The following is a 27101-nucleotide window of genomic DNA, read 5'->3' on the forward strand; positions in this document are numbered from 1 at the left end:
TCTTAGGCTTGACCTTGCCGTGACCCAGCATACTGACACTGGGCAGAGTTAGAGAGGCCACCCAGATAGTGACCATGAGGAGAAGCTGACCATCGGTTTGTTCACCAAAGGTACTTTGAACTTGTGTGCACAGGATACCGCATTGGTCTTTCCGTCAATTACGTGGAGTGTACACTAAAAGCTGTTCACCTTGAGATCGGTGTATGTACCAGGATTCTCCTAATTGACTGTGTAGGCCATCTGACCCATTCAAGAAATTCAAGAAATTACGATATTGTCAACATATACATAATAAATAGAATATTTCATAGGGAAGGATGAATATCATAAGTATTTTCTCATGAAAAGTTATCATTTCCCCATTTCCCCATTATCTGGATTTACTTCCACAATCCCACCTCTGCCACCATATCTGATCCATTATCCAGAGGACTTTCGTGCCCGGAAAGAGGATCTCCAGAGCATCACTTACGGAACTTTCTGAAACTAGGGCTTTAGCTCTTCAGCTAAGCACTCTGTTATTCATAGTGTCTGGGTCACCACGGTATGGTGCAATTGTGGAAATATGTTAGGTGTTGTTTTTGTTGTAGAGTTGTAGAGAGTTATATTTGTTGTAGTATTAAAGTATTTTCATCAATGTAGACAGGCGTCATAGTTATCTGCGATCACTGTTGCTGCTTTCGTAACACTAAAACATCAAGTAATCTTAAAATGAGTTGACTCCGAGCTCTTCCCGGTTTCCTCCCACCATATGCTGGCCGTCGTCGTATAGGTGAAATATTCTTGAGTAGGGCATAAAACACCAATCAAATAAATAAATAAATAAAATGAGTTGAACTGACAACAAATCTTTACTTGTGCTCGTTCACTGTAAACAACTAAAATGGCCGCTACAGGTAAGGAGAGATTGAAGCCTAAACAAGATTTAGGCTACTACACAGAACATGCAAGGTGTCAAGCACTATAAAAGAAGTATTATGTCACATCAGGCCTGGCGATTATTTCAAACATTGCTCTACGTTACCCGGGAGAATAAACTAGGTTATGAACTGAATATTTGGCACAGTTCCACACGTAATCTGTACACGCCCAACGAACCCATACAAAGACTCAAAGTGAATTACGAATGCTATAGCTACAATAATATCACGCAGTTCTTATACATATCATTATTTCTTACACCTTGGCAATATTCCAGCAATATTTTTGCAATAAACCTACCAATGTTCTTACCTGTACCCAGGACAATAATTCTTCCTGTTAGATCGCTCTATAGTTTGTTTTCTTCCTGTTCAAAGTCAGATTCATTTCAATGTAATTTATTCAGCTGTACTGTCACAGACTGATGTGGATAGAGGATGTTTTACGATGAAGGATAAATAGCATAATAATATTTCGAGTGAAATGGGGAAATGATAACCTCTCATGAGAAAATACTTATGATATCCATCCTTCCCTGTGAAATATTCTATTTATTATGTATATGTTGACAATATCGTAATTTCTTGAATTTGAACAAGTTCTAGCAATGTTTTCAGCTGTAGGTCGTCACAGACTTGTGTATATAGCGTGTCGTCGTACATGACGTCTTGTGTGACCTTGTGTGACCTTGTGATTTGTTTTCTGAGAGAAATATCACTTTTATCAGTGGAGGAAGTCCTGGTATTTCACTGTTACATACATAATCAATTTGATTATTTCATATTTCATAATTGTTGTTAATTCAACCGTTTAATAAATTATTTGATGTTAAAGCAAGAACTGGGAACGATTCCACAAAGCTAATATTGACATTTAGCTTAAATCAAAACTTAAAATACGATTTTAGAGTTTATTTTTGGGTCTTGTTGATGAAAACTTTCACCACCTCACCTATGTTATCTTAATACAAATGTGTCAAAAAATCAAGCTCCATTTACCAAATACTAAGCACTGTGGCAAGGTTTTAAATTTTGACATAAGTCAGAATTTTGTCTGAGGAATTAGTCCCTGATACTTAACAGATTCTCAATTCAGTATTGTATATTTTATAGTAGAAAGTACCATTCACTATTTTGTAAAAGTGAATTTACAAAAGATTGCTTATTAAATAATTCTCACTTCAAATAATGCCAGTTCAATAGTAATATATCGTTCACTGCTTGAAATTCAGTACATATACTAAAAACAGTCATTACTTCATATAGCTTTGATTTGGTTATTAACACGTGACAGTTGCCTTATCCATGGGTCAATACTGTATATCAATTTACTTATGAGTTCGAAGTTGGAATACAGTAGATTCTACTTCACATTTTGCGAACTCAATAGTGATTACCTCGCCAATACTAAACACTCTCTTGTTTAGCAAATCTGGATAAAAATTTTCATTTAACAATTATTTCAATCATATGACGACGAGGAGTCATTATGTTTGTGTACATATATTGTATCTTCTCGTGAGTCCGTGCCGTTAATGTGCTGCCGCCACTGAATAATCATGCTGAAGACACCAGACATGACACCTTACCTATTCACATGATACCGACACCGGGGCAACCAGTCATATTTTCTTGTTCTAACCTCTGAAGACTGAACGCCAAGCAAGGTAGGAACAAGTACCATTTCAAAGTCTTTGGTATGATCTGTCCCGGGTTTGATGCTGGGGTCCCCTGACTTCGAGTTGGACGCTCTAACCATTTGGATACTGACGTAAAAACAGTGCGACTGTGCCATGTGAATTGGGAAAAGTCTTACACAACCTTTACTGACATTATTTCCCGTTCACTTATCTCATCGTGTTCCAGAGATACACATCTCTTTTCTCAGGAACCTCCCAAGTTTACAAACGCTAAGCTCTTCAATCTTCTCCATCTTTTATCTATTCTAAATAACTTTTTTGTGAAACCTTTGTCAGACGTCCATGTTGCAGTAAATGTGATCAATAACAGTTGCTTAAAGCAAAGGAAAGCTAAACTATGAAGTAAAGACACCTATAAACTATGCGTTAAAATGCTTTCAATTAATTATATAGACTTACTCAAGAATGTTGATAGGTATTCAAATAAAATTATGGTGAGCTTTTGGAGCCATACTGACGGTATCCAGAAACTCTGATGTCACATCATCTTTCTTCCTGATGTTCACCAGAAGGTAGGGGTTTTGGAAACAATCTTTCAGTAATCTTTTACTCACGGGTAAAAAAGTTATTTCCGCATTCAATGATTACCTTAACTCTCATAGTATGGTTCATAAAGCCCACTTGGAATTCAAATGTTTGAACGCCTTGAAGTCTTTTCACAAAAAATCTCAAAAAAGAAGTAAATGAAAGTATATTTGTGCATAGTTTGAAGTGGTCTATTTAGTGATGCCTACTTCTATTCTTACAGGTCTTTTCTTTAGCATTTTTGACAAGTCACATGGTACAGTCGAACTTTTTTAACCTTAGCGATAAAAGAGTTCTAAGGCGAAACACTCCCATTCTTGTTTAACGCCACATTTAAGAATATTTAACGCACAATTTGGTACTCAGTTTTATTAATTAAGGAAAACTAGAATGGCCACAGGATCAATCACAGCGTTGTCTTAGATAATAACTGGACTGTACTAACATGGACACGGGACTGGCGCAGCAAAGTGACCTCCGAGACTTTCACCAATCCGTGTTGATGCGAGCTCAAGTCCAGCTCATGCTGGCTTCCTCTCCGGTGGTACGTGGGAAATTCGTAAAAAATAATGTCTTTATATCTCATCTAAAAAGCATTTTCTCTTTTTGTGGGTATAGGCTCATATTTTAGACCCTGTTCAATCTTGTCTGATATTTATCTCTTGTCAACGATCTGCCCATCAACAGTCACAATTAAAGCGGCTAAACCGGGGATTTGGGAGGAAATATCCCCAAACCCACGATGAAATAAATTTTTTGCTCCATTTATCGACATGGGCATGTAGTCTTTAGTAATATATCAGATCGTTACCCAAAATTCCACAATAGCAATGCCTGAAGTGACGTCACGGGGTGTTGCAACCTGCATCAATTACGGCAGGAGACACACATACAAATAAATGCACGAATTACTATGGTAACCTAACGTATTGGACACGTACTATGTGAACGTAACTACAAAGAAGAGTAAATAATTAATAAAACTTCAGTCAAAAGCTGTGAAGTATATTTGAAAATGTGATTTGCTCAATAGCATATACGTGTGCAAATATTCCAATGTATTCTTTATTATGTAATGGATTACTCTCTTTCGGCGGGAACATTTTGTTGAAGTCCCATGCGCTTGGCCGCACGCATACACAGCACATTTAAATTTAGAGCAGGAAGACATATTCTCGACCTGATTTTGTTGGTAGAATACTATATAGATTTATATACATCTGTACATTTTGACTATAAGCAATGTGGTCTAAAGTATGACGTAAGGTTCATCACATAGACACCTAAAAACAATGCATAAAAATGCTTTTATTTAATTTTTTTTAATTTTCAAAAGTCTAAATGAATGTATATTTATGTATTGTTTGAACAGGACAGGGGAGTGACTTCGGAGACTTTTACCGATGTGGGTGGCTGCGAGTTCAAGATCGGCTCATGCTGGCTTTCTCTCCAATCATACGTGGGAAGTTCTCTCGTGTCTTTCAGCAATCTCCGGATGGACGAGGGTTTTCTTCCCTACCACCACAAAGCTGGCTACCGTTGTATAAGCAAAATGTTCTTGAGTACAGCATAAAAAATCGATCAAGTAAAAAAACATAATGACTTTATATCTCATCTAAATACCACTTTCTCTATATGGTTTTGTGGCTATAGGTTCATATTTTAGACCTAGCTCAATCTTGTCTGGCATTTATATCGACGGTCACAATTAAAAGGGGCTAAACCGAGAATTTTTTAAAAAGAAAAATCCCCAAAATCCATGATCAAATAAAATAACGACAAAAAAAGAGTAAATATTTTATAAAACCTCATCCAAAAGCTCCAAAGTATAATTGAAAATGCGATGTGCTCAACAGCATATGACTGTGCAAGTATTCAAAGGTGTTCTTGTTTAACGATTTACTCTTTTTCAGCGCGAACATTTGGCTGAAGTTCTAAATAGGCCTTTATACGCTTGGCAGTACGCATACACAACACATTTAAATTTAGACCAGGAGGACAAACTCCCGACCTGATTTTGTTGGTAGAATAGTACCTGTTTGTATACGCCAACGTACATTTTGACTGTACGCAACACGCAGAACGGTGTAAGGGTGTGAAGATGACGGTCCATGTAACTTTGGGCGAGTTACTCGCTTTGACGTGTGCATGTATACTTGCCAAAACTGCCATTAGTCAAGGTAAGTTCTTTTCCCACAGAATAGATGTGGTTAATCACATATTTTAGTAAATTGATTTACTGGTTCAATCATTCTTTCTGTTAGTCCATGTAAGCGTATGGAAAAATTCAATTTGCACTATCCCCTCCCCCCCCCCCCTACTACTCATCTTGAGTTTGTGTGTATCCTTATTTATTTATTTATTTATTTATTTATTTATTTCACTTGTGTTTTACACCGTACTCAAAGAATATTTCACTTTTACAAGGGTGGCCAGGATTATGGTGAGAAGGTAAAGACCGGCAGAAACCCACGACTATCCGCAGATTGCAGTCAGACATTCGCACGTACTGTACGTCCATAGTGTTTTTACATCGCAGAACTAATCGTGTGCCGCCGTCGTCGTGTAAGTGAGATATAGTTATACACCAGTCACATCAATAAATAATCTTGAGTACAGTGATTTATTAGGACATGGGGATCAGACTAGCGAATATATATACATGTACACGTAGGATATATCCAAACCCTCAATAGAGCGTACGCCTCAGCAGATGGTAGATTCAGGCTCAATCCTGGGTCGGTTCACACCTGAGATATTAAAAGAGGAAGTTGTAACTTCCTTGCTTGGTGTTCAGCATGAAGGGGATACCGCAAGAACTGGTTGATTTGTGTCAGTATAATGGTTCGGGAGGCGGGCTTACGTGTCTTCGGTAAGCTGTCTTGGTGAAGGAGCACAAGATAAAAGAACAGTGGAAATCCGTCCTGCAACAAGGAGGCACATTACATCATGCACTCCAAGCCCTCAAATGTAAAACTATATTAACTAATGTGTGAAGAGGCTGCTATCTGCGTCCAGGTGTACTATTATCACTAAGGAAGACTGCGCTTCAATCCTGTGGGCTGGGAATTTGAAACTTCTCCCGATTTCATGGATTTCCCCCCGGTTTTTTGGGGCTGTTGTTTAGTGAGTGAGTAACTGAGTGATTCAGTGAGTGCGTGGTTGGGGTTTAACGTCGTACTTAACAATTGTTTAGTCATATGACAATGAAAGAATCCTTAGAGTGCATGTAATGTGCCTCCTTGTTGCAGGACGGATTTCCACCGCTCTTTTATTTAGTGCTGCTTCACTGAGACGCCTTACCGAAGGCAGGTAAGGCGCCCCACACAAGCCATTATACTGATTTGGGTCAACCAGTCTCCATGCTAAACGTCAAGCGAGGAAGTTACAACTTCCTCTTTTAAGGCCTCAGGATCTACCGCCTCCTCTAAGCGAAAACTCTACCAACTGTTCTATCTGGGCCGGTGGGCGGTCGTTGAAATATGTGTATATCTGAATGCCAAACGTTGGAAAGTTTGTTAGTCGCTGGCCAACTGTCGGTGGTTTACCTCAAGTAATTTTGTTTCCTCTACTCTTAAAAGTAACTCTCAAATTTCATTTTAAGGTCTGTCAGTCTGGCATCCAGTTTTCTATGTTTGTGTATCTTAAGTGGAGGGGCCGCCCCACCTTCAAGCTGCAAAATATTCACCTTATTTACGGCTTGTTCGGTCTTGATAATGGCGGTGAACTCAAAAATGTTCGGATGGCCTTTCTTCACCAAGGGATTTAGCCTTCAATGCCAGACCTCCAAATGGTTTGTAGTGCCTGGTCCTTTTGTGTCATAGTGGTCCCATGTCTCTTGATCCACTATCCAAGTTTTATTGACATAGTCTGGAAAGAGTGGAGCTGGGGCAGTGTTTGCAGAATCTACCAGAGCTCGAAGACACACATCTTTAACTAGGTCTCTGGACACTAATCGTAAAACTGCCGCTCGTCTTACAAATTGGTGCAGGTCGTCATCCGTCTGGTACAGACTGGCCAAACCTAAGTGTTGTACTCGCCTCCAGATGCATTGGGTATAATGGGGGAAAAAACCGCCCTTAATTGTTACGCCTGGGAAAGCTTCTATAGCTGTGTGCACGGCTGTCTCAAGGTCAAGTTGGATGAAAGGCGGATTGAAGACATACACGTGCTGGATGTATACATCTTTCAGTGTTACGACCCAAACTGTCTGTATTATAAAGAGATGGCTTGTTCGAAATACAGGACGGTTTAGCCGCACAAAAAAGTAACCAAAACCAGCAGATTTTATTTTACAACAATTTATTAGCTTAACAAGAACAGATAATAAGACTTATACAAATACTAAAGTACTTAAGTTTAACAAGAAAGGGTAGCAGTATCTATACAAATACTAAAGTACTTACGGTGTCAAGTCCAAACGGACGCATATATTCCACAATATATATACCACACAGGCATAAATGCTCAGAGGCAAATTCACAAGAGGGAAAGTCTACAGTATAACTGAGTGTACGACGAAATATACACAAAATTCCACAGACAGGGTCCGTGTACTAATAGGCACTGTGTATACAAGAGCACAAATTAAACATACAAGTTCAGACTGAACAAATGCTCGGTGGAGATAGGATATAACAAAGCCAGAGGCTATAGAGACACCAAAATTCAGCACAAATGGCCTACTAAAGTAATACACAGCAAAAGCATCCAAGCTCTCAATAATTCTCCTTTCTCCCTTATCTATTCTCTCCCGTCTTATATAGCCTGGTGGAATTGTCCAGAATAAGAAAATTCCTGAACACTTGATATAAACAAACAGGAACCGAACTGAGCGCATTCTGGAATATTCTAAGGTAGAGGGAGACAGCACTCCCTGAACTTAGCATATGTAAACAGTGGCAAGCTATATTTAGAAACTGACGGCAGTCGCGCACAAAACACACCCACCCTTCAAGAAAAAAAAAGTTTTCCTAACTTTTTTTTACTTACAATATATGTTAAACTATTTAGTTAAACAATTATATATACAACATTGTAAAACCACATGTAATTAAACATTTATACACAACTTATACACGAGACAAGCAATCTGCAATAACATTATCTTTTCCCTTTACATGTTTGATTTCAAGATTGTATTCCTGCAACAATAAACTCCACCGTAACAATCTCTGATTCTTTCCCTTAACTTTCTGCACAAACACAAGTGGATTGTGATCAGTATTTACAATCACAGGTTGTCTCGAAGCTGTAACATAAACTCCAAAATGTTGCAGAGCTAAAATAACAGACAAACATTCTTTTTCAACAGTTGAATAATTTCTCTGAAACTTGTTAAGTTTACGAGAAAAGAAACAAACTGGATGATCAACACCAAGATTGTCCTCCTGAAGCAAAACAGCACCTACAGCAACATCGTGAAAAATGACATCAGTTCTTGATGGTACATCCGGAAATAAATGTGAAAACTCAAAAACAAGTTCAGACAGTTGCTGTTGCTGAATGGGTTCCAGATGTTGCAGTTTAGGATCAAATTGTTTTAAGACATCTGAATTCTGAAGCTTTGAACAATTGAGCTTAGAATCAACCAATTGTTCGCCAATATCATCTGTATTGCAGCAACTCTGGTCAATGTCAGCAGCAACAACATTAACAGAAGGTACAGCAGTGTTGTCAGTGTCACTTCTGTTTACATAGGGTTTCAGCATGTTGATATGGCATAACTGACTTGATTTGCGCCGATCGGGTGTTTTAACAACATAGTTAAGCTCACTCAGCTTTTTGTCAACAACATATCGACCAAAATATCTGACATCAAAGCATTTACCAGGTACAGGTAACAATACTAAAACTTTCTGACCAATTTGAAATGGCCGAACAACAGATTTCTCATCATATCTACGTTTCATATTCTTCTGAGTACATTCAAGATTGGCTTTAGCCAATTCACATGCTCTGACAAGCTTAGCACGAAAATCAGATACATAATCCAAAAGATTTACATTACTTGTGTCATCATTGAGAAACTGTTCCTTGTAAATTAACAAAGGTCCTCTAACAGTATGTCCAAATACTCAATCAAATGGACTGAAACCCAATGATTCTTGTACTGACTCTCGAACAGCAAACATAAGAAATGGAATACCTTCATCCCAGTCTTTCTCTGTATCATAACAATGAGTCTTAATCATGTTTTTTAATGTTTGGTGAAATCTTTCAATTGCACCTTGACTTTCTGGGTGGTAGGCAGACGACTTGTATTGTTTAATGCCTAACTGGTACATAACTTGCTGAAAAATACCAGACATAAAGTTTGAACCTTGATCAGACTGTATGGATTTGGGTAAACCAAACAGAGTAAAAAAACTTTGTTAAAGCTTTGACAACAGACTTGGTGTTTATATTCCTTAAAGGAACAGCTTCGGGAAATCTGGTTGCTGTACACATAATAGTTAACACATACTGATTCCCAGACTTCGTCTTAGGTAGAGGGCCTACACAATCAATCAATATTTTGCTGAATGGCTCTTGAAAAGCTGGTACAGGCTCTAATGGTGCCTTAGGAATAGTCTGATTAGGCTTACCCACTACCTGGCATGTATGACATGATTTACAAAACTGGGTTACATCTCTCTTTAATCCTGGCCAAAAGAAGTGGTTCAGTATCCTGTAGTAGGTCTTGTTAACACCCATGTGACCAGCTAATGGCATTTCATGTGCCATACGTAAAATTTCAGTTTGATATGCCTTAGGTACAACAATCTGATGTTTAACAGCCCAGTCATCATCAACAGATACATCAGGTGGTCTCCATTTACGCATAAGTATATCAGATTTGACATAATAACACACAGGTTCAGATGAAATAACACAATCATCGACAGCTCTCTTTAGCGTGTTAGCTTTTTGGTGGAAGTTATAATTTTACAAAATTTAGCTGACAACAAATCTAACTACTGGTATCTTATCTAACTAACAACTGATGAATAAACAAACTGCTTCTCATGATATTAATCATGGTATGTTCAATATGGATGAAAGATCATGTAAGAGTATTTAACTTACCAACACAATAAAACAGATTAAAGCTCAACATGAAATTTCTGGGTCTTTATGCTGTTCAGTTAGTTACAGGCTGATGTTTAGAAACACGTGATATGTCACTGGGTATACAATGGTCTGATTCATCATTATCAATGCAGTCGCCTTGAGTAAACATTTGTGTAAGAAATGTATCTTGTAAGTCCGTTACTGTGTTTTTGCCGTTATCAGAAAGTTTGTTTGACATAGACCTCGTTACAGCAAAAGAGTGATACAAATCTGGAATTTCTTTCTCAACAGGATCAACAGTTTGATTTAAACAAGGTTTATCAGTCACAATAGGATTAACCATTACTTTGTCACCAGCAAAATCATTGCCAATTAGTAGATGAATTCCTTTAAAAGGCAAAGTAGGCCTAATGCCGACAGTGACAGGACCCGAAATAATATCTGATGACAAGTAAGCTTTGTGAAGAGGCACAGATTCAAATTCAGCAGAGCTTACACCTCTAATTAATACATTTGATCCAGAATATGACTCATCAGAAAATGGCAAAACATCTTGTAACAATAAAGACTGAGAAGCTCCAGTATCTCTTAATACCCTGATCTTTGTATCACAAGACATGTCACTTTAAGTGAGACTTTACCGTCACAAACAAATGGCTCAAAAACCTTCATAACATTATCCTGTGACTTCTGTGTACAATCTACTGTGGAGTCTTAACATAATCAAATGCATCAACATGTTCACTATATCAGACTTTTTAGCAGTAACACACAAACCAGTAGGCTTGGAGCCACCCCTCCTGTTCTTGCCTTCTCTTTAAAGCATAACAATTTGATATGACATGGCCTGGCTTCCTACAAAAATTACATGTAACCCTGCTAAACTGTCTATCAGTAAATGTATGGTCAGACCTTCGTTGAGTAGTGTTCGAATTAACAGGTCTTCTTTGATCACCTGATTTGTCAAAAATTTTGAGCCTGTTTCGGTGGGCCTGAATTTGAGTCAAATGAACCGCTGGAAAAGGGTTGAGGCTTTCTAAATGTAGACGGCTTTTTCTGAAATGAGACCTTATGTGTAACCGTGTATGTATCGGCCAAAGTGGTTGCTGCTTCTAAAGTATCAGCCTCTTTGTCCTCAGTGAAAGTTCTGACATCAATCATTAATACAACTTTTAAAGTCTTCAATCAGAATGATCTGTTTCATCTTTTCATAATCATTATCTACGCTTTTAGCATAACACCACCGCTCAAACAATTGTTCCTTCTGCCTAGCAAGTTCAATGTAAGTCTGATCTCTTTTCTCAAAATTTCTAAATTTCTGCCGATAGGCCTCTGGCACAAGCTCATATCTTTTTAAGATAACATCTTTCACAAGATCATAATCTGCAGCCTGTTCTGGTTGATTACTCTGTGTATATATCCATAGCTTTGCCAGTTAACACCCTCTGTAAAAGGTAGTCCAAAACTTTTTAGGCCACTCTAAATTTTGAGCAATCTTCTCAAACTGTAGAAAATATTTATCTACATAAGTTTCACGAAATTGTGGCACCAATCTTATGTTTCCAGCGAAGTCAAATTTTGGAGGCATATCAGAAAAACTTAAAGCCAGACCTATCTCCTTCTAGTTTCCTTGCTTCAATTTCGCTCTGAAGTCTCAATTTCTCCAATTCGAACACTCTTTCATTTTCCCTTTCCCTAAACAACCTTTCTTCTTCCTTTTCTTTAAACAATCTTTCCATTTTCCTTTTCTTTAAACAGTCTTTCTTTTTTCATTTTCACTTTCCTTAAACAATCTTTCTTTTTCATTTTCTTTTTCTTTCAGTTCTAACTCCTTCAGTCTTATTGCAGTGGAATCATCGCCCTCAGGCCTGTACACATCTAATGTACTTTCATCAAACTCCTGTAATTCTACCAAACGCTTAGCAAATGCTAAACTGCATATCTTTCTTACGTAGGGATCTTTTGATATTAAGATTCAGGTACTTGCTTCAAGCATACAAATCATTCTTATTTAACAGATCAAAAATATCCTGATCTGGGTGCTTCCATAAACTCGTCGGGCTTAAAATCCGACATGATGAATAAAATCTGCTGGCAAAGTTTACTACAAAGTCAAAGACTAGAAAATGACACAACTTACACAAAATCCTTTCAATTCCAATTCAAATTCACTTCCCGGACAAGCCCCCAATTTGTTACGACCCAAACTGTCTGTATTATAAAGAGATGGCTTGTTCAAAATACAGGACAGTTTAGCCGCACAAAAAAGTAACCAAAACCAGCAGATTTTATTTTACAACAAATTTATTACCTTAACAAGAACAGATAATAAGACTTATACAAATACTAAAGTACTTAAGTTTAACGAGAAAGGAAAGCAGTATCTATACAAATACTAAAGTACCTACGGTGTCAAGTCCAAACGGACGCATATATTCCCACAATATATATACCACACAGCATAAATGCTCAGAGGCAAATTCAAAAGAGGGAAAATCCACAGTATAACTGAGTGTACGACGAAATATACACAAAATTCCACAGACAGGGTCCGTGTACTAATAGGCACTGTGTATACAAGAGCACAAATTAAACATACAAGTTCAGACTGAACAAGTGCTCGGTGGAGATAGGATATAACAAAGCCAGAGGCTATAGAGACACCAAAATTCAGCACAAATGGCCTACTAAAGTAATACACAGCAAAAGCATCCAAGCTCTCAATAATTCTCCTTTCTCCGTTCTCTGTTCTCTGTTCTCTCCCGTCTTATATAGCCTGGTGGAATTGTCCAAAATAAGAAAATTCCTTGCTTTTAATTCTGTCCAGGTTCCATGGAGGTCTTCTTCATCAAGGGTTTCCGGAAAAGATGGAAGGATTCTATTTCGTTGCTGGCATAGGGCTGATTTCACACTGGTGAATGTAGGGAAGACTAATATCTCATTCTCAGTAGCCAAGCCAGACGAACACTCAGTTTTTGTACATCGCCACCTTTCTTAAGTTGAATGATGACGGTTTACACGATACAAGTAGCCGGCATGGGAAAGCTTTCGCCCACCTCGAGCAAGTGGAATAAACGATACCTTTGTCTGTATTGGAATCACCCTGTGTCGCCTTCTGTGTGTCTGTCGGTATACACAGTTTTTACCATGAATCTCTTCCCAAACTACTGCGCTGATTTTTCAACAAATTTACCATACATCTTGCTTATCATCTGAACTTGTTCTTGCTGAAGTTTAATGGAAATCCGGTAATTATGTTCATAATTACGCCCATTTGGGACATTACGTAATGGTGCTCTTCATGTTTTGTCCATGCAGCTACATTGGGGTGATTATTTTACTCCAATTCCGAGCCTGAGTACAACGATGAATTTCATGAACAATGAGTTTGTCCCTGCTACTCCTGCTAAAGCATTGTACCAATGTCCCTGAAACTTTGTGTATATCTTTTATATCATCTAAACATCCACATGCTTAATAATAATGACAATCTGATTGTTGTTTTTGTTGTCATGGTTACCCCCATTTCAGGTACAAGCGTTATAATGTTTTCATGCATACAGCTAAATGGGCAAGCTGAAAATACATTTCCTTATCGTGATGTTGTACTCAAAATTCTATTATTCACACGAATAATATCTGTGAATATCTGATAATAATAGCTGACATGTTTAGGTCAATGTCGTTCTACTTTATAATGGTTTAGTGATCAGTATTTGAACGTATCACCTGACTTGAACATCATGCAGTTTTACCAACTGCTCAGTCAGACAAGGTACCAGTGTTCTCTGGATGCCTTGTTTTTTCTGTGAGATTAAGTTTCAGTGTATGTGTATTAATGTATGATAAATGTACATTATCACATCACCCGAAACCAGGGACGGGTATGTATGCCAGCCCGACGACGGGGACATTAATGCAACGGAATGGGTTTTCCTTTTAATCTGTTTTATTGTGTTGGTAAGTTAAATATTTTTACATGATCTTTCATCCATATGGAACATACCATGATTAATATCATGAGAAGCAGTTTGTTTATTCATCAGTTGTTAGTTAGATAAGATACCAGTAGTTAGATTTGTTGTCAGCTAAATTTTGTAAAATTATAACTTCCACCAAAAAGCTCACACGCTAAAGAGAACATATTTGATATCATTAAATACTTAAATCAAGACAAATATTGCAACTCAGAAGGTTTACCTGGTACCTGGCGAGGTGCAATGGTTTCGCTCTGAATCTGTCTGGTTTCCTGGTCCTAATTTACATGGCTTGAACGTGGATTAATGAACAATTATAACTCTTGATATTATTGATTTCCAGACATCAATAAATCAATAAGTTAATCAATAAATCACTACATTTTAGATTTATTTATTTATCTGATTGGTGTTTTACGCTACACTCACAAATATTTCACTAATACGACAGTGGCAATCATTATAGTTGGAAGAAACCGGCAGATCCAGTGAAAATCCACGACCATCCGCATGTTTCTGGCAGACGTTCTCGAGTACGACCTGAGAGGAAACCAACATGAGGTTGACTTGAGCCCCACAGCGATCGCATTGGTCAGAGGCTACTGGATCATTGTTAGACAGCGCTATAATCTATTTCTTTTAGGCCAGTCGCCTATATTTCATCTGTCTGTAAAAGCAGTCATACACCCTACTAAGGTTCCTTTTCTTCAGTGACACATAAACAACACAAGCTCTACAGACTGATATGTTGTACGTCTATATCATTGCAAAGGAAATGCAGTTAGATTACTTTTTCTAGTGCATAATGTTAAACTCCATCAGATTGGTTTCCACACAGAGAACTCATTGCCCCGGGTGATGTCATACTTATTCAGAAATAAGTGGCATGCTGGGGAAAGGGCGCGGACAAAAAATTTGTTTTACAACAGCTGCACCAAAAATGTGGTTAGAACAAACTCCATGTTGTAGCACAGCTACACTACTTCCTCAGCGAATAGACTACTTCGTTGTTTTTTCTACAGAATTTTCTAACACGCAACTCTATAACCATACTGCTTTGAGATCATATACTAAAAAAATGAAGATTATTTTATAGTAAAAATCCGGCAAATAATGTCAGATATGGCAGTCTCAGAAACAAGGTTTAAATTCCAGTGGATAGCAGATTAGGTAAGTGGTGTCGCCCTTCGTCAAATCATATTGAACTCCGCCTAATATCCAGCATGCCGCTTGCTTTTGAAGAATTGACTAATAATGACGTCATTCGAAGTTATGCTTTTTTGGTGTCGAAACATGGCTAAAGGAGTTTAACATTATCAGTAAGGAAGAGTTTATTAACTTCTTTTTTCAAGAATATGTGCTTCCAACATACCGATGTGAAGAGCCTGTGTTAAGTGTCATTAAAGGGCAATTTTGGTTACGAGGATGACTTATTTTACAGACAGATGAATATAGGCGAACGGATAAAGGAAATAAACTACAGCAGCCTAACTAACATCATAGAACTTAGAATAAAAAATGCATACAGTCTAATTCAGTTTGGCCTATAAATTACACGTGTTAGAAGCCGTTTTACTGCATTGTATTTGAAGGTACAGAAGTGACACAATGTGGGAATCGGCTATGTGGTTACAAAGCAGAATGTAAGCAGGACAAGTGTGAATGTTCATCAAGCAATGATTTATCATCAAATCTGAAGGGCATTTCTCCTTCCTTCTGGCTCTGCCTTGGTAAGTTCAGCTATTTAGGCCTATGTTAATAACAGTGGAAAATGTACATATATTTAAATATTGACAAATATATCTATAGAAGAACTGAAATGGTAAAACGTAGAAAAAACCCAGACAAGAGAATGGCCAAATGAGCGTGCTTATAGAGAGGGAGAAGTGTTGTACAGGAAAATCAAACCACTTTGTCTGGCTACAAGGAAACATAGTTTTAATACATATTTAATTCTTTGATGAATCTTAACAAACCAGAACGTATTGGTTATACAAGTTAGTTTACTTTGGATTTTAGTACGTAGAGTACTCTTTACACTAGGCCTTTCTGTTTACTCTAAACAGTTTTTTCTGAAAATTCTTCTGCAGGTGGCTACGTTATAGTAATTTAATTCAGTATATTTGCATAACATTTTAAAAGGTCACATGGTACAGTGGGACTTTTTTACCTTTCGAGACAAAAGAGTCCGAACTCCACTATTACTAATTGTAAAAAAAACAATAGGGAATGTAAAGTCGGTCATATTTGCCAAGCCACGATTCCTTGTGTGATTATACACTATATAACCGTGAGCGCGTTTGAACGTGTTTTAAGAAAAATATATCCATCCTCAGGGTTGTGATGACGAGACCTATACTGCACATTTTGGCACGAATTTAGTTTCGTATCGCTTCCATACTTTACATGTACATACTTACTTCCCGTTTACATGCTGATACGCGCAATATGAGTTGTAAAATATTTAATCTAATAGCGCATGTGGATAAACTGAACAATCTTTATTTCACATTAACAAGAGTAATCAGGCCTGTAGGCAGCGAGGTGGAGAGGTCGTGGGGTCGTACAAAGACAAGCGGAACGACTATCCCAGTCAGTTGTGGGCCAGGCTCCAATGCCTTCCCAGGGCCGGAAGCTCCGAGATTTCAGATGTCCAGAGACATGTCCTCAATGCCTTTTCGACCAATTAGAGCAATTACAAACAGATGTACGGAGCCTTAAAAAATTAAAATATTGAAAATTTGTGTTTTAAGATGGAGATCATGGAGAACGGAGAGCTAGAAGCATCCACAAAATCTCAAAGGGAATTCCTATCTAGAATTATTATAAGAACCTAGGTAAACTTGATATTTATACTCTTACGTTCTTTGTGATAGAAAAAATGAGGACATGGCTTCATAAAACATTAGCATCGTTTGTACGTATTATCGCTTTGCTGAAAATATGCCACAAAATAGGGCAAGTTTTACTGGATGCTGGAGGATAACAGGCCTTCTGGAGGAATAATAGACGTGAGTTTTCACTCCGTTTGAAGTTATATTGCCCAGTTTTGCAAATTACAAAATTTCAGATGCCTTGAGGACATGTCGACCGGAACGTTTTACCCCGAGGTTAAAGTATGTGACCCAAAAAATTACAGTGCGTTAATCTGTTTAAACAAATTAAGAAATCTTTTAACATCCAATTCAATGCAGAGAAGAAAGCAGTCCACACTTACTGTGATGTATTCTTTTTGAATGGTTGGATCGAAAAGTGGGTGGCCAGAATATATGCTGACCCCTCACTCACATCCACTCGCTTCACCCCTCCACACACACACCACACACTTTTGAAAGGGAGGGGACACAGCCCGCCGTCTTCCAATGCCACTGAGAAAGAACTTAAAGATAATTCAAAACAATGCGAAACTAACGAGGAAGGCAATCAAAGTTATCAATATTGTTTATGATATAACTGAATAGCCGAACATCAATACAATAACTTTTAACCTATACAACAACGCCGACGACAAATATTAGATTGAGGGTACACAATGACTTATTTGTGCATATGAAGCATATTTAGTTAAATTTGGATAAGTGCATCACTCTTTGTGCCTTTGAAGCCGATTCTTGCTTCTTTCTTTTGCAGAAAGTTGCAGCCCTGGTGACAGCAGTTGTCCTGAAAACACCATGTGTACAAACCCTCTAGGCGGTAACAAGTACTGGTGTCTGTGTTCACTGAATTTCACACGGTCATCTACAGGGCAATGCCTTGGTAAGTTCAACAGCCAAAAACGTTTCACAACATATTATTTAAGTAAAAGATAACAATCTTAATATGGTATAAACAAAAAAGTAAAAAATGTCTGAGAGTGATGTATCAAGTTTTAACAAACACAGCCAGGAAATAGGTCTGTGCACATATATACATAAATATGCTTGGGTTTAACGTCGTACATAACAACGATTCAGACATATGACAACGAAGAGTCATTAGGTGTGTGTACATATATTGTATCTTCTTGTGGCCGGGTCAATCCACCGACTGTTGTCCACACTGAAGTATCATGCCAAAGGCACCAGACATGAAACCCAGCTCAGTGACATTATACTAAAACCGAGCCAACCGGTAATGCCTTCTTGTTCTAGCCTCTCAGTGGTGAGCGCCACGCGAGGCAGCAACAAGTAGCATTTCAAAGTCTTTCACATTGCTTGATCCGGGTTTGATTACGAGTTTTCGGACTTCCAGACGGACTCTCTAACCAACAGGCGACCGAAGCGGTCTAACGCGCAGATGTTCCTGCCGTGGCAACCAAATCTTGAACGACACATCTCGGCATGCAAAATTGTCTTGTTTAAGACATAAATATCTTTGGTTGGCTGATGTAATATTTTAAAGAACAAAGAAAAAAATCACTCCCAGTGATCGATAACAACCTACGACGCGTGCGTATTTAAAACATACATGCATCCCAAGATCAGGAAGGGAAAGTAAACAAACAACGGTCTTTGTTGCAGCTCCAGGTGAGAACGGCGAACAAAAACAAGACGACAATGCCACAGGAGTTACACAATGTGGGGATCAGCTATGCGGTTACAAAGCAGAATGTAAGCAGAACAAGTGTGAATGTTCATCCAGCAATGATGTATTAACATATCTGAAGGGCACTTCTCCTTCTCTGTGGTTCTGCCTTGGTAAGTTCAGCTAGTTAGGCCTATGTTAATAGCGGTGGAAAATGTACATATATTTAAAAATTGACAAAAAAAAGAAACTGTAAAATAACTGAAAAAAAAACAGGAAAAAATGCCTGAATGAGTTGTATCAAGTTTTAACAGACACAGCCAGGAAATAGTTCTGTACACATTCGCACATATATACATTTTTGGTAAGAGTCCTTAGGTGTGTACATATATTGTGTTTTCTAACGGCAGGGCCAATCCTCCAGGCTGCTGCCGCCACTGAAGTATCATGCCAAAGGCACCAGGCATGACACCCAACTCAGTGACATTATACTGACACCGGGCCAACCAGTCACGTTTCCTTGTTCTAACCTCTCAGTGCTGAGCACCTCGCAAGGCAGGAACAAGAAGCATTTTCAGAGTCTTTGGTAATGCCCGATCCGGGTTTGATTACGGGTTTCCGGACTTTGAGACGTAAGCTCTAACCATCAGGCGACCGAAGCGGTCTCATGCCCTCATACCGTCTCATGTTCGTGTCGTGTTACCTTAAACTAGTACGACACATTTTGGCATGCAAAATTGTCTCTAACACATAAGTAGCTTTGGTTGGCTGATGTAAAATTTTAAAGAACAAAAAAAAATGATCACCAATGCGCGATAATAAGCTACGACGCGTGCGTATTTAAAACATACATGCATTCCAAGATAAAGAAGGGGAAGTAAATAAACGACGGTCTTTCTTTCAGCTCCAAGCGTAAAGATTACAACCGGTACAACGAATAACGGAGTCACAGGTGAGAACTGCGTACAAAAACAAGAGGATAATGACCCAGGTAGAGTTCTTGGGCTTAAATCCTGAAAGAAATATTAATTACTATTCATGTCTTTATTGTTTATTTACTTGATTGGTGTTTTTTTTTTGTGCGCCGTATTCAAGAATATGATAATCATCATTATTTTGGGAGGAAACTGGACAATGCCCGAGGGAAAGCCACGACCATGTGCATCTAGCTTGGAAAAAACTACTATTCATGATCGAATTTGACTGTTGAGAACATTTATTAAAGGTTTTGACCCGAACAGTACAGAAAACACGATAAATTTGACAATAGGAGGAAGGCGGTAAATTGATTTATTTGATTCATTTCAATGTAATTTAGTGAGCTATACTTCCACAGCCTGATGTGGATAGAGGACATGGTACAGTGAAGGATAAATAGCATAATATTTTTCGAGTGAGATGGGGAAATGATAACCAGTCATGAGAAAAAATTTATGGTAATCATCTTGCACTGTAAAATGTTCTATTTATTTGTTGTTGACAATATCGTGATTTCGTGAATTTGAACTAGCAATCGTTTCAGCTGTAAGCCGTCACAGACAGCGAGGGATGTCCTGGTATTTCACTGTTATATAAATAATCAATAGAGGATATTGCTTAGTAAAGGTTGAATGGCATAAATATTGTTCGAGTGAGAGGTGGAAATGAAAACCCACGAGGCGGAAATGTGTCAAAAATTCAAGTTCCATTACCAAAGACTAAGCACTGTGGCAAGTTTTAAATTTTTACTAAAGTCAGAATTGTGTTTGTGGAATCGGCCACAGATAATTAGCATATTCTCAATTTAATACTTTATATTTTACAGTATAAAAAACTATTCACTAGTTTTCAAAAGTGAATTTACTAAAGATTGCTTATTAAATAATTCTCACTTTACATAATGCCAAATCAATGGTATTATATAGTTTGCTGCTTGCTATTCAGTACATTTACTAAAAACAGTTAAACACAGTAAATTTCCTTTAAAACACTGGATACTTGAGTGGCCTTTTCTGGTCATATTGTGAACAATGATGTCAGATAAAGGATTTTGTTCCTTGATAAATCCACTTTGCTTACCTTGGTGCAGAGACCAGACTTTGAGCACCAATCCAAAAACTAGGCCAAAGAATATTTGCTCTGCACAAGACAGACCTCAATGGTGCAGGCGTGCAATACAAGCTGTCGACTGTACACAATTAGGAGTTCTCATCCAGAAATAGCGACAGAAATAACCACTCATTTATTGCTTCAGAAGTTGTACAGCGGAGGACCAGAAACAGACAGTAGGAGTTAATAAAAACATACAATGAAAAACCTTACTTCTAAGGCATGTTCTCCTCCTAAAGCAAAAAGTGCCACACTTGACAGATTTGCATTGGCAACATCACATAACATCACGACACACGAGACCAAGCGAGAAAATAAGTGGTTAATAAGGATTCTTTGGTGTGACCTTAGCTTGAATAGGCCAAGAATTTTATACCCGTTAAAATGTAAAACTGATGTAAGTCCGTATCACAAGTCTCCTACCTTAAGATTTTCATATTATGTGAAAATTGGGCATTACTTTAATTTGAAATAAGAAGCTCAAAGCACAAGTCTCTTTGTTTACACGTAGGAGCCTCCATGGCATCTTGACAATTGACACTTTGTTAAGGCGATTACGCTCAGCGTCATACTTGAAACCGTTCATTTTTTATAAATCCTCTTCAGGCACAAATTCCGCGGCACTCACTGCAGGCTTGGTTGTTGGGTTAGGAGGGACGATTGTGCTGGCTGTCATCGTTTTGGTTGTTGTTGTTCGGTAAGTATAGACTCACAGGGATATGTATCTCGTGTGAAATCCCCCTCCCCCCACACATATGTAGGTAGCATATGTCTGCAAATATAAGCAAATAAAAGATAGGATGACAAATACATGTATTTTACTTACCGACCAACATATTGACCAGCCCACCAAGATATTAATCACCCGACCAACATGTTGACCAACCGGCCAACATATTTTCCAACCGACCAACATATTGTCCAACCAACTAATAAACTGTCAACCCGACCAACCAAAAACTATATTGACCAACCGAACAACATGCTGTCCAACGGACCAACATATTGACCAACCGATCAACATATTTTCCAACCCACCAACATATTGTCTAACCAACCAACATACTGTCCACCCGACCAACATGTTGACCAACCAACCAGCATAATGACCAACCGAACAACATGCTGTCCAACCGACCAACATATTGACTAACCGACCAACATGTTGACCAACCGACCAGTATAGTGACCAACCGACCAACATGCTGTCCAACCGACCAACATGTTAACTAACCCATCAACATATTGTCAACCGACCAACATATTGTCCAACCGACCAATATGTAGACCAACTGACCAACCGACCAAGATGTTGACCAAGCGACCAGCATGTTGAGCAACCGTTCAGAATATTAACCAACCGACCAAGATATTGACTAACCGACCAACATGTTGACCAACCGACCAGTATAGTGACCAACCGACCAACATGCTGTCCAACCGACCAACATGTTAACTAACCGTCCAACATACTGTCAAACCGACCAACATATTGACCAACCGACCAGCATATTTTCCACCGACCAGGATATTTTCCAACCGACCAACATATTGACAAAGCGCATGCTGGCTTCCTCTCCGGCAGTACATGAGAAGGTCTTGCAGCATTCTTGGGATGGTCGTGGGTTTCCCACGGATCGTACCGGGTTTCCTCACAGCATAATGCTAAACTCAGCATAATGCTAAGTGAATTATTCTTAAGTACAGCGTAAAATCCAATGTAATAATAAGTATTGACCTGCCTATCAATATATTATCCAACCTACCAAGGTGTTGACCAACCAGCTAACATATTGACCAACCGACCAACAGATCAAACCAATAGACACGTCCTTACGACATGCTGACCAACCGTTCTACCGAATGACCGACAGACCGACTAACAAACCCACCAATAAAGCTGACGCATCGATCGTTCAAAGAACAAACCATTAACCAGACAGACCAACAAACAGACTGATCGGCAGTGCCACACATTGACCGATTATACCACAGATAGACAGACAGAACAACCGATCAAAGCTAAAAGGAAGGTTAGGGTCAACTGATATTTTAAAAATTATATAAAATTATAGCTAATTCAACTGAGTAAACTTAGTCACATGGCCCAATCAGCTGAGTCATTAAGCTCATCTGTTTCTATTGCTGACTCACTTGATAAGTCGGAAAACTCAAGCCTTTTATCTGGTCATATAACTCTGAGTTGAATTAGCTCAGGTGTATAACCCAGACTTTTGAGTCAGCTGACCCCCACTTTTCTCTCAAAAGGCAGACTCTCATATCATCAGGACCACTTATAGAGCAGTTTGTCTCCCCTCTAAAACCATACCACGCATTTTGAGATCACTTTGGGTGAGGTCGACTAACGGAAAGGCGCATGTTAGAAAATAAACTAGACGAAATATTTTTTAAACTAAGCAGAAGAATTATTTATTTGTACGAATTTGGGGAGAACAGTTATTCCTACCTTTAAGATGTAAAATTCATTGCGTGGGCAGATGAATTCCTTTCTGAATATATTGCATTCATTTCTCTTTTCTGAAACGGACTGCGGTTCATTTGTAATATCCGTGTACCTGTTTAGAAAGTTCAACATGAACTTCATTTTTCTGTAACAGGAAACGTAAAAGAAAGAGTGGCGATGGCACTGGTAACACCTCCATGCGGCCTTCTGTGGAACAAATAACAGCGAACGCTGCTTACAGTAATGTTTCTGTGTCGGATTCCAGGGGCCAAGACAATGCAGCTTGCTCAACAGCTATCGCGCAGACCGGCACATACGAAGAAGTGGATTTGGACAGAAATTCCGGAAACAAAGGTGTGGATGTTGCCGCCGCCATGGAATACACCTCACCACAGGAGTGTAATATTCTGTGTGATCTGAAAACCACCCACGGAAAAGAAAGCAGTATTCAGCCCGAAATGTACGAAAATACCAAAGCCTTTTACCAGAATGTGGATTCAGCAAAACAGAACGAGTACCAAGTTCTGTATGATGTGAAAAACACCAATAAAAGCAAAATTCAGCCGGAACAGAACCAGTACCAAGCTCTGTTTGATCTGAAAACCACTAATGAGAGTCAAAGCAGAATTCAGCCAGGAAGCCAAAGTCCCAAAGTATTTCAGAAGAATGTGGATTCAGCAAAACAGAACGAGTACCAAGTTCTGTATGATGTGAAAAACACCAATAAAAGCAAAATTCAGCCGGAACAGAACCAGTACCAAGCTCTGTTTGATCTGAAAACCACTAATAAGAGTCAAAGCAGAATTCAGCCAGGAAGCCAAAGTCCCAAAGTATTTCAGAAGAATGTGGATTCAGCAAAACAGAACGAGTACCAAGTTCTGTATGATGTAAAAAACACCAATGAAAGCAAAATTCAGCCCGAACAGAACCAGTACCAAGCTCTGTTTGATCTGAAAACCACTAATGAGTGAAAACAGAATTCAGCCAGGAAGCTAAAGCCCCAAAGTCTTTCTGTACAATGTAGATTCAACAGAACAGAACGAGTACCATATTCTGTGTGGTCTGGAAACCACCAATGAGAATGAACGCAGAATTCAGCCCGGATACCAAAGCCCCAAAATCTTTCTGCACAATGTGCATTCAACAGAACAGAACGTGTACCATATTATGTGTGATCTGAAAACCACCAAACAGAATGAAAGCAGTATTCAGCCCAAGATCATAGGGAGCAAAAAATTCTGAAGTATTTCAGTCAAAAGAGATTTCCTCAACACAGTAAAACAAATACCATTTTCTTTGTGATCTAAAACCCGCCGCTGAGAGTGAAAATAGTGTTCAGCCAGGGATAACCGGAAGCGAAAATCCCCAGGCCTTCCAGCAAAACATGGATTCCACAGCTATACACAACACTGACGCTTCACTGAGAAGTTACCATCCGCCACCAGGTGTCGCTCCCGAGAGGAAATTTGGACGAGAAAGGGGGCGAGTGTGACGAACTTAAACTGCCGAGGGTGTAAAGAAAAGTGAAACTGTTTTTGTTCATGTTGTATTTTGTGTTTAGTTCCAGATTCACTCTTATACTTTCATAGAAACTTCCAATAGTAAAAATGTGTTTATGCTAGGAGCATTCTCATTTTACTAAAATCTACGACAGACTGTTGTAAAGATCCGATGAGGATATTGTCTATGGCAGTTTTCTACAGAGCACGCTTCACCGTGGGCTTGTCAGGTTCTCCTCTTCTTGATTTCTTCTGTTGAATTGTTTTTATCCTAGCGCATTAAGATCTCGTGTTAATATCCCAGCTAATACATGTTATCTGGATTTGTACATTGATAAAAACAGCTAGGTCTTCCTCTATCGTCGTTTGCATGACAATAGAGAGGACTAATAGTAATTTCGATATTGTTAGCTATATCCCAGAAATCAACGCATATATGGTGTATATATATATATCTCGCCTATAGTCACATAAACAAAAGCGTGTACTAACATAGACGATTTAATTCTACGTCACAAATCATTTTTACTTCTAAGTAAAAGCATAGCCATCAAGCGCCATCATTCAAAGTTTCATTCTTGTTGCCAAATATACCATTAATTACAGCTTACAATCATACTGTAGAATATCTATGGCACTGTAAGCTTTGGAAAAGCATGTATATATCTACTTCCGCTTAACTCTGAGTCATGGGCCACATAAATATGGATTAGTTTTAATGTTACTGTTGCTGTGTTTATATAATTGAGATAATTTTAACCTTTTGTTTTTTACATCAGAACATTGTTTATAATACAAATATTGTATGCAAACCTTTAAACGTGTTATTGTTCAGCATCAATAAAAGGATCCTTGTAATATTTGATGTGAAAGTAGGACAACACTAGTTATATTTTAGTTTAAAAAACACAAATTTCGAATAAAATTTCGAAGTTTTAATATGATCCACGCTCACGTAATATGAGGCACATACTCTCCAGCTGAACGAACGTGGGGAGGTCTTCCAGCAACCTGTGAATGGTTGTGGGATTCCTGCAGGCTCTGTTTGGTTTCCTCCCACATTAATGCTAGCCGCCGTTGTATAGGTGAAATATCCTTGAGTACGGCGAAAACACTAATCTAATGAATATATAAATGAGGTAAATATATCAAGTCACCAGTTGCAGCGCAAAATCTCAGACAAGGCTTCGACATAATGTAACATTCACATTTCCACTTCGCTCACTTCGGTAAGATATAAGATTTTGAAAACTAGACTACAATAGCAGTAATTAATCTGCATATCTTCTAGGTGTGTCCCGAAGCCTCGAGCGGCGATATCGATCTCGTGAAATGTTTATCGTAAACCGTGAATGACACAAAGAAAATGTGCTGACAGGTTTTGCTGTGCGTAAGATAACAGCCTTATCTTGTATGCATGTGGGAGTTACGAACGAGAACGCCATTCATTGGATACTTTCCACTTACAGCATTCTGATGTTAAATAGAAAAAAGACGTTAATATTAAAATAAAATATTTACTATATTTCCCCATGCAGGTCGCAAATGACATTCACTTTACCTTTTATTGGGGTGGTTTCAAGGTACGTAAGAGTATGCAACTATTATAGTTCATTTAAAACGCGGACCCGCCTGACACAAGTGTGTCTGCAGTTATCATTCACAGCTATCCCGTCAGTTTCGCTTCTTGGGGTGCACAGTTTCTTGCGCTGTGGCCGATTCCCTTACCATACCATGTCCTTTATTTGAAACAAAGAATAAATCAAATTTCAGATTCCTGCCAACAACCAGCACTGAAATATGGCGTAGTCAAGATTAATAGGACGGACAATGGTGGAAGGAAAAGCGATCACTATATACAACCCCAAACAAAAATCCTGTCCCAGCACCAACACCCCCACCCAACACCCCCACCCTTTTTCACCCCAATTCCCATAGCTTCCCTTAACATCTCGGTTAAACAGAAGCCCTGACCTAACTGAGACTTTTATATGTAATAGATCCAGGCCCTGGCAATTAGAAGGTGTTGATTTCAACCGCATCACATCCGGCCACGTGTCTACAGGACTAATCATCCACGTGGTGTATGTCTCAGCCTAATACAAAAGTACTTAATATATACTGCTCCCCACCCCGCTACCTCCCTGCCTTGTTAAAGTAGGCCTATTGTATGCTGTACTCACATTAACTATTTATTCACGGCAATTCAAAACAAGTCGGGGAAATACACTTTTTCTTTGCATATACACGGGGTTGTTGCTACAGCAATTCGTTCTGAGACCCCTGACACTCTTCTAAAATACACGGTGCCGATATACAAAGATCTTAGGACCAGACCACATAAGCTGAAAAGAGATACCGTTGTAATTACA

At 38.6% G+C, this 27101-nt stretch overlaps 1 protein-coding gene across 1 annotated transcript; it reads left to right on the top strand.

The window, feature by feature from the left end:
• The first annotated feature begins 883 nt into the window (after window positions 1–883).
• On the top strand, window positions 884–24310 carry LOC135481476 (uncharacterized). Its single transcript, XM_064761288.1, has 5 exons — window positions 884–896; window positions 17806–17931; window positions 18675–18851; window positions 21373–21463; window positions 23385–24310. Exons 1-5 carry the CDS (start codon window positions 884–886, stop codon window positions 24199–24201), a joined length of 1224 nt encoding a protein of 407 aa, XP_064617358.1. The 3' UTR covers window positions 24202–24310.
• The last annotated feature ends 2791 nt before the right edge of the window (window positions 24311–27101 follow it).

This window comes from Liolophura sinensis, unplaced genomic scaffold (assembly GCF_032854445.1).
Source record: "Liolophura sinensis isolate JHLJ2023 unplaced genomic scaffold, CUHK_Ljap_v2 scaffold_114, whole genome shotgun sequence".
NCBI classification, from domain to species: Eukaryota; Metazoa; Mollusca; class Polyplacophora; order Chitonida; family Chitonidae; genus Liolophura; species Liolophura sinensis.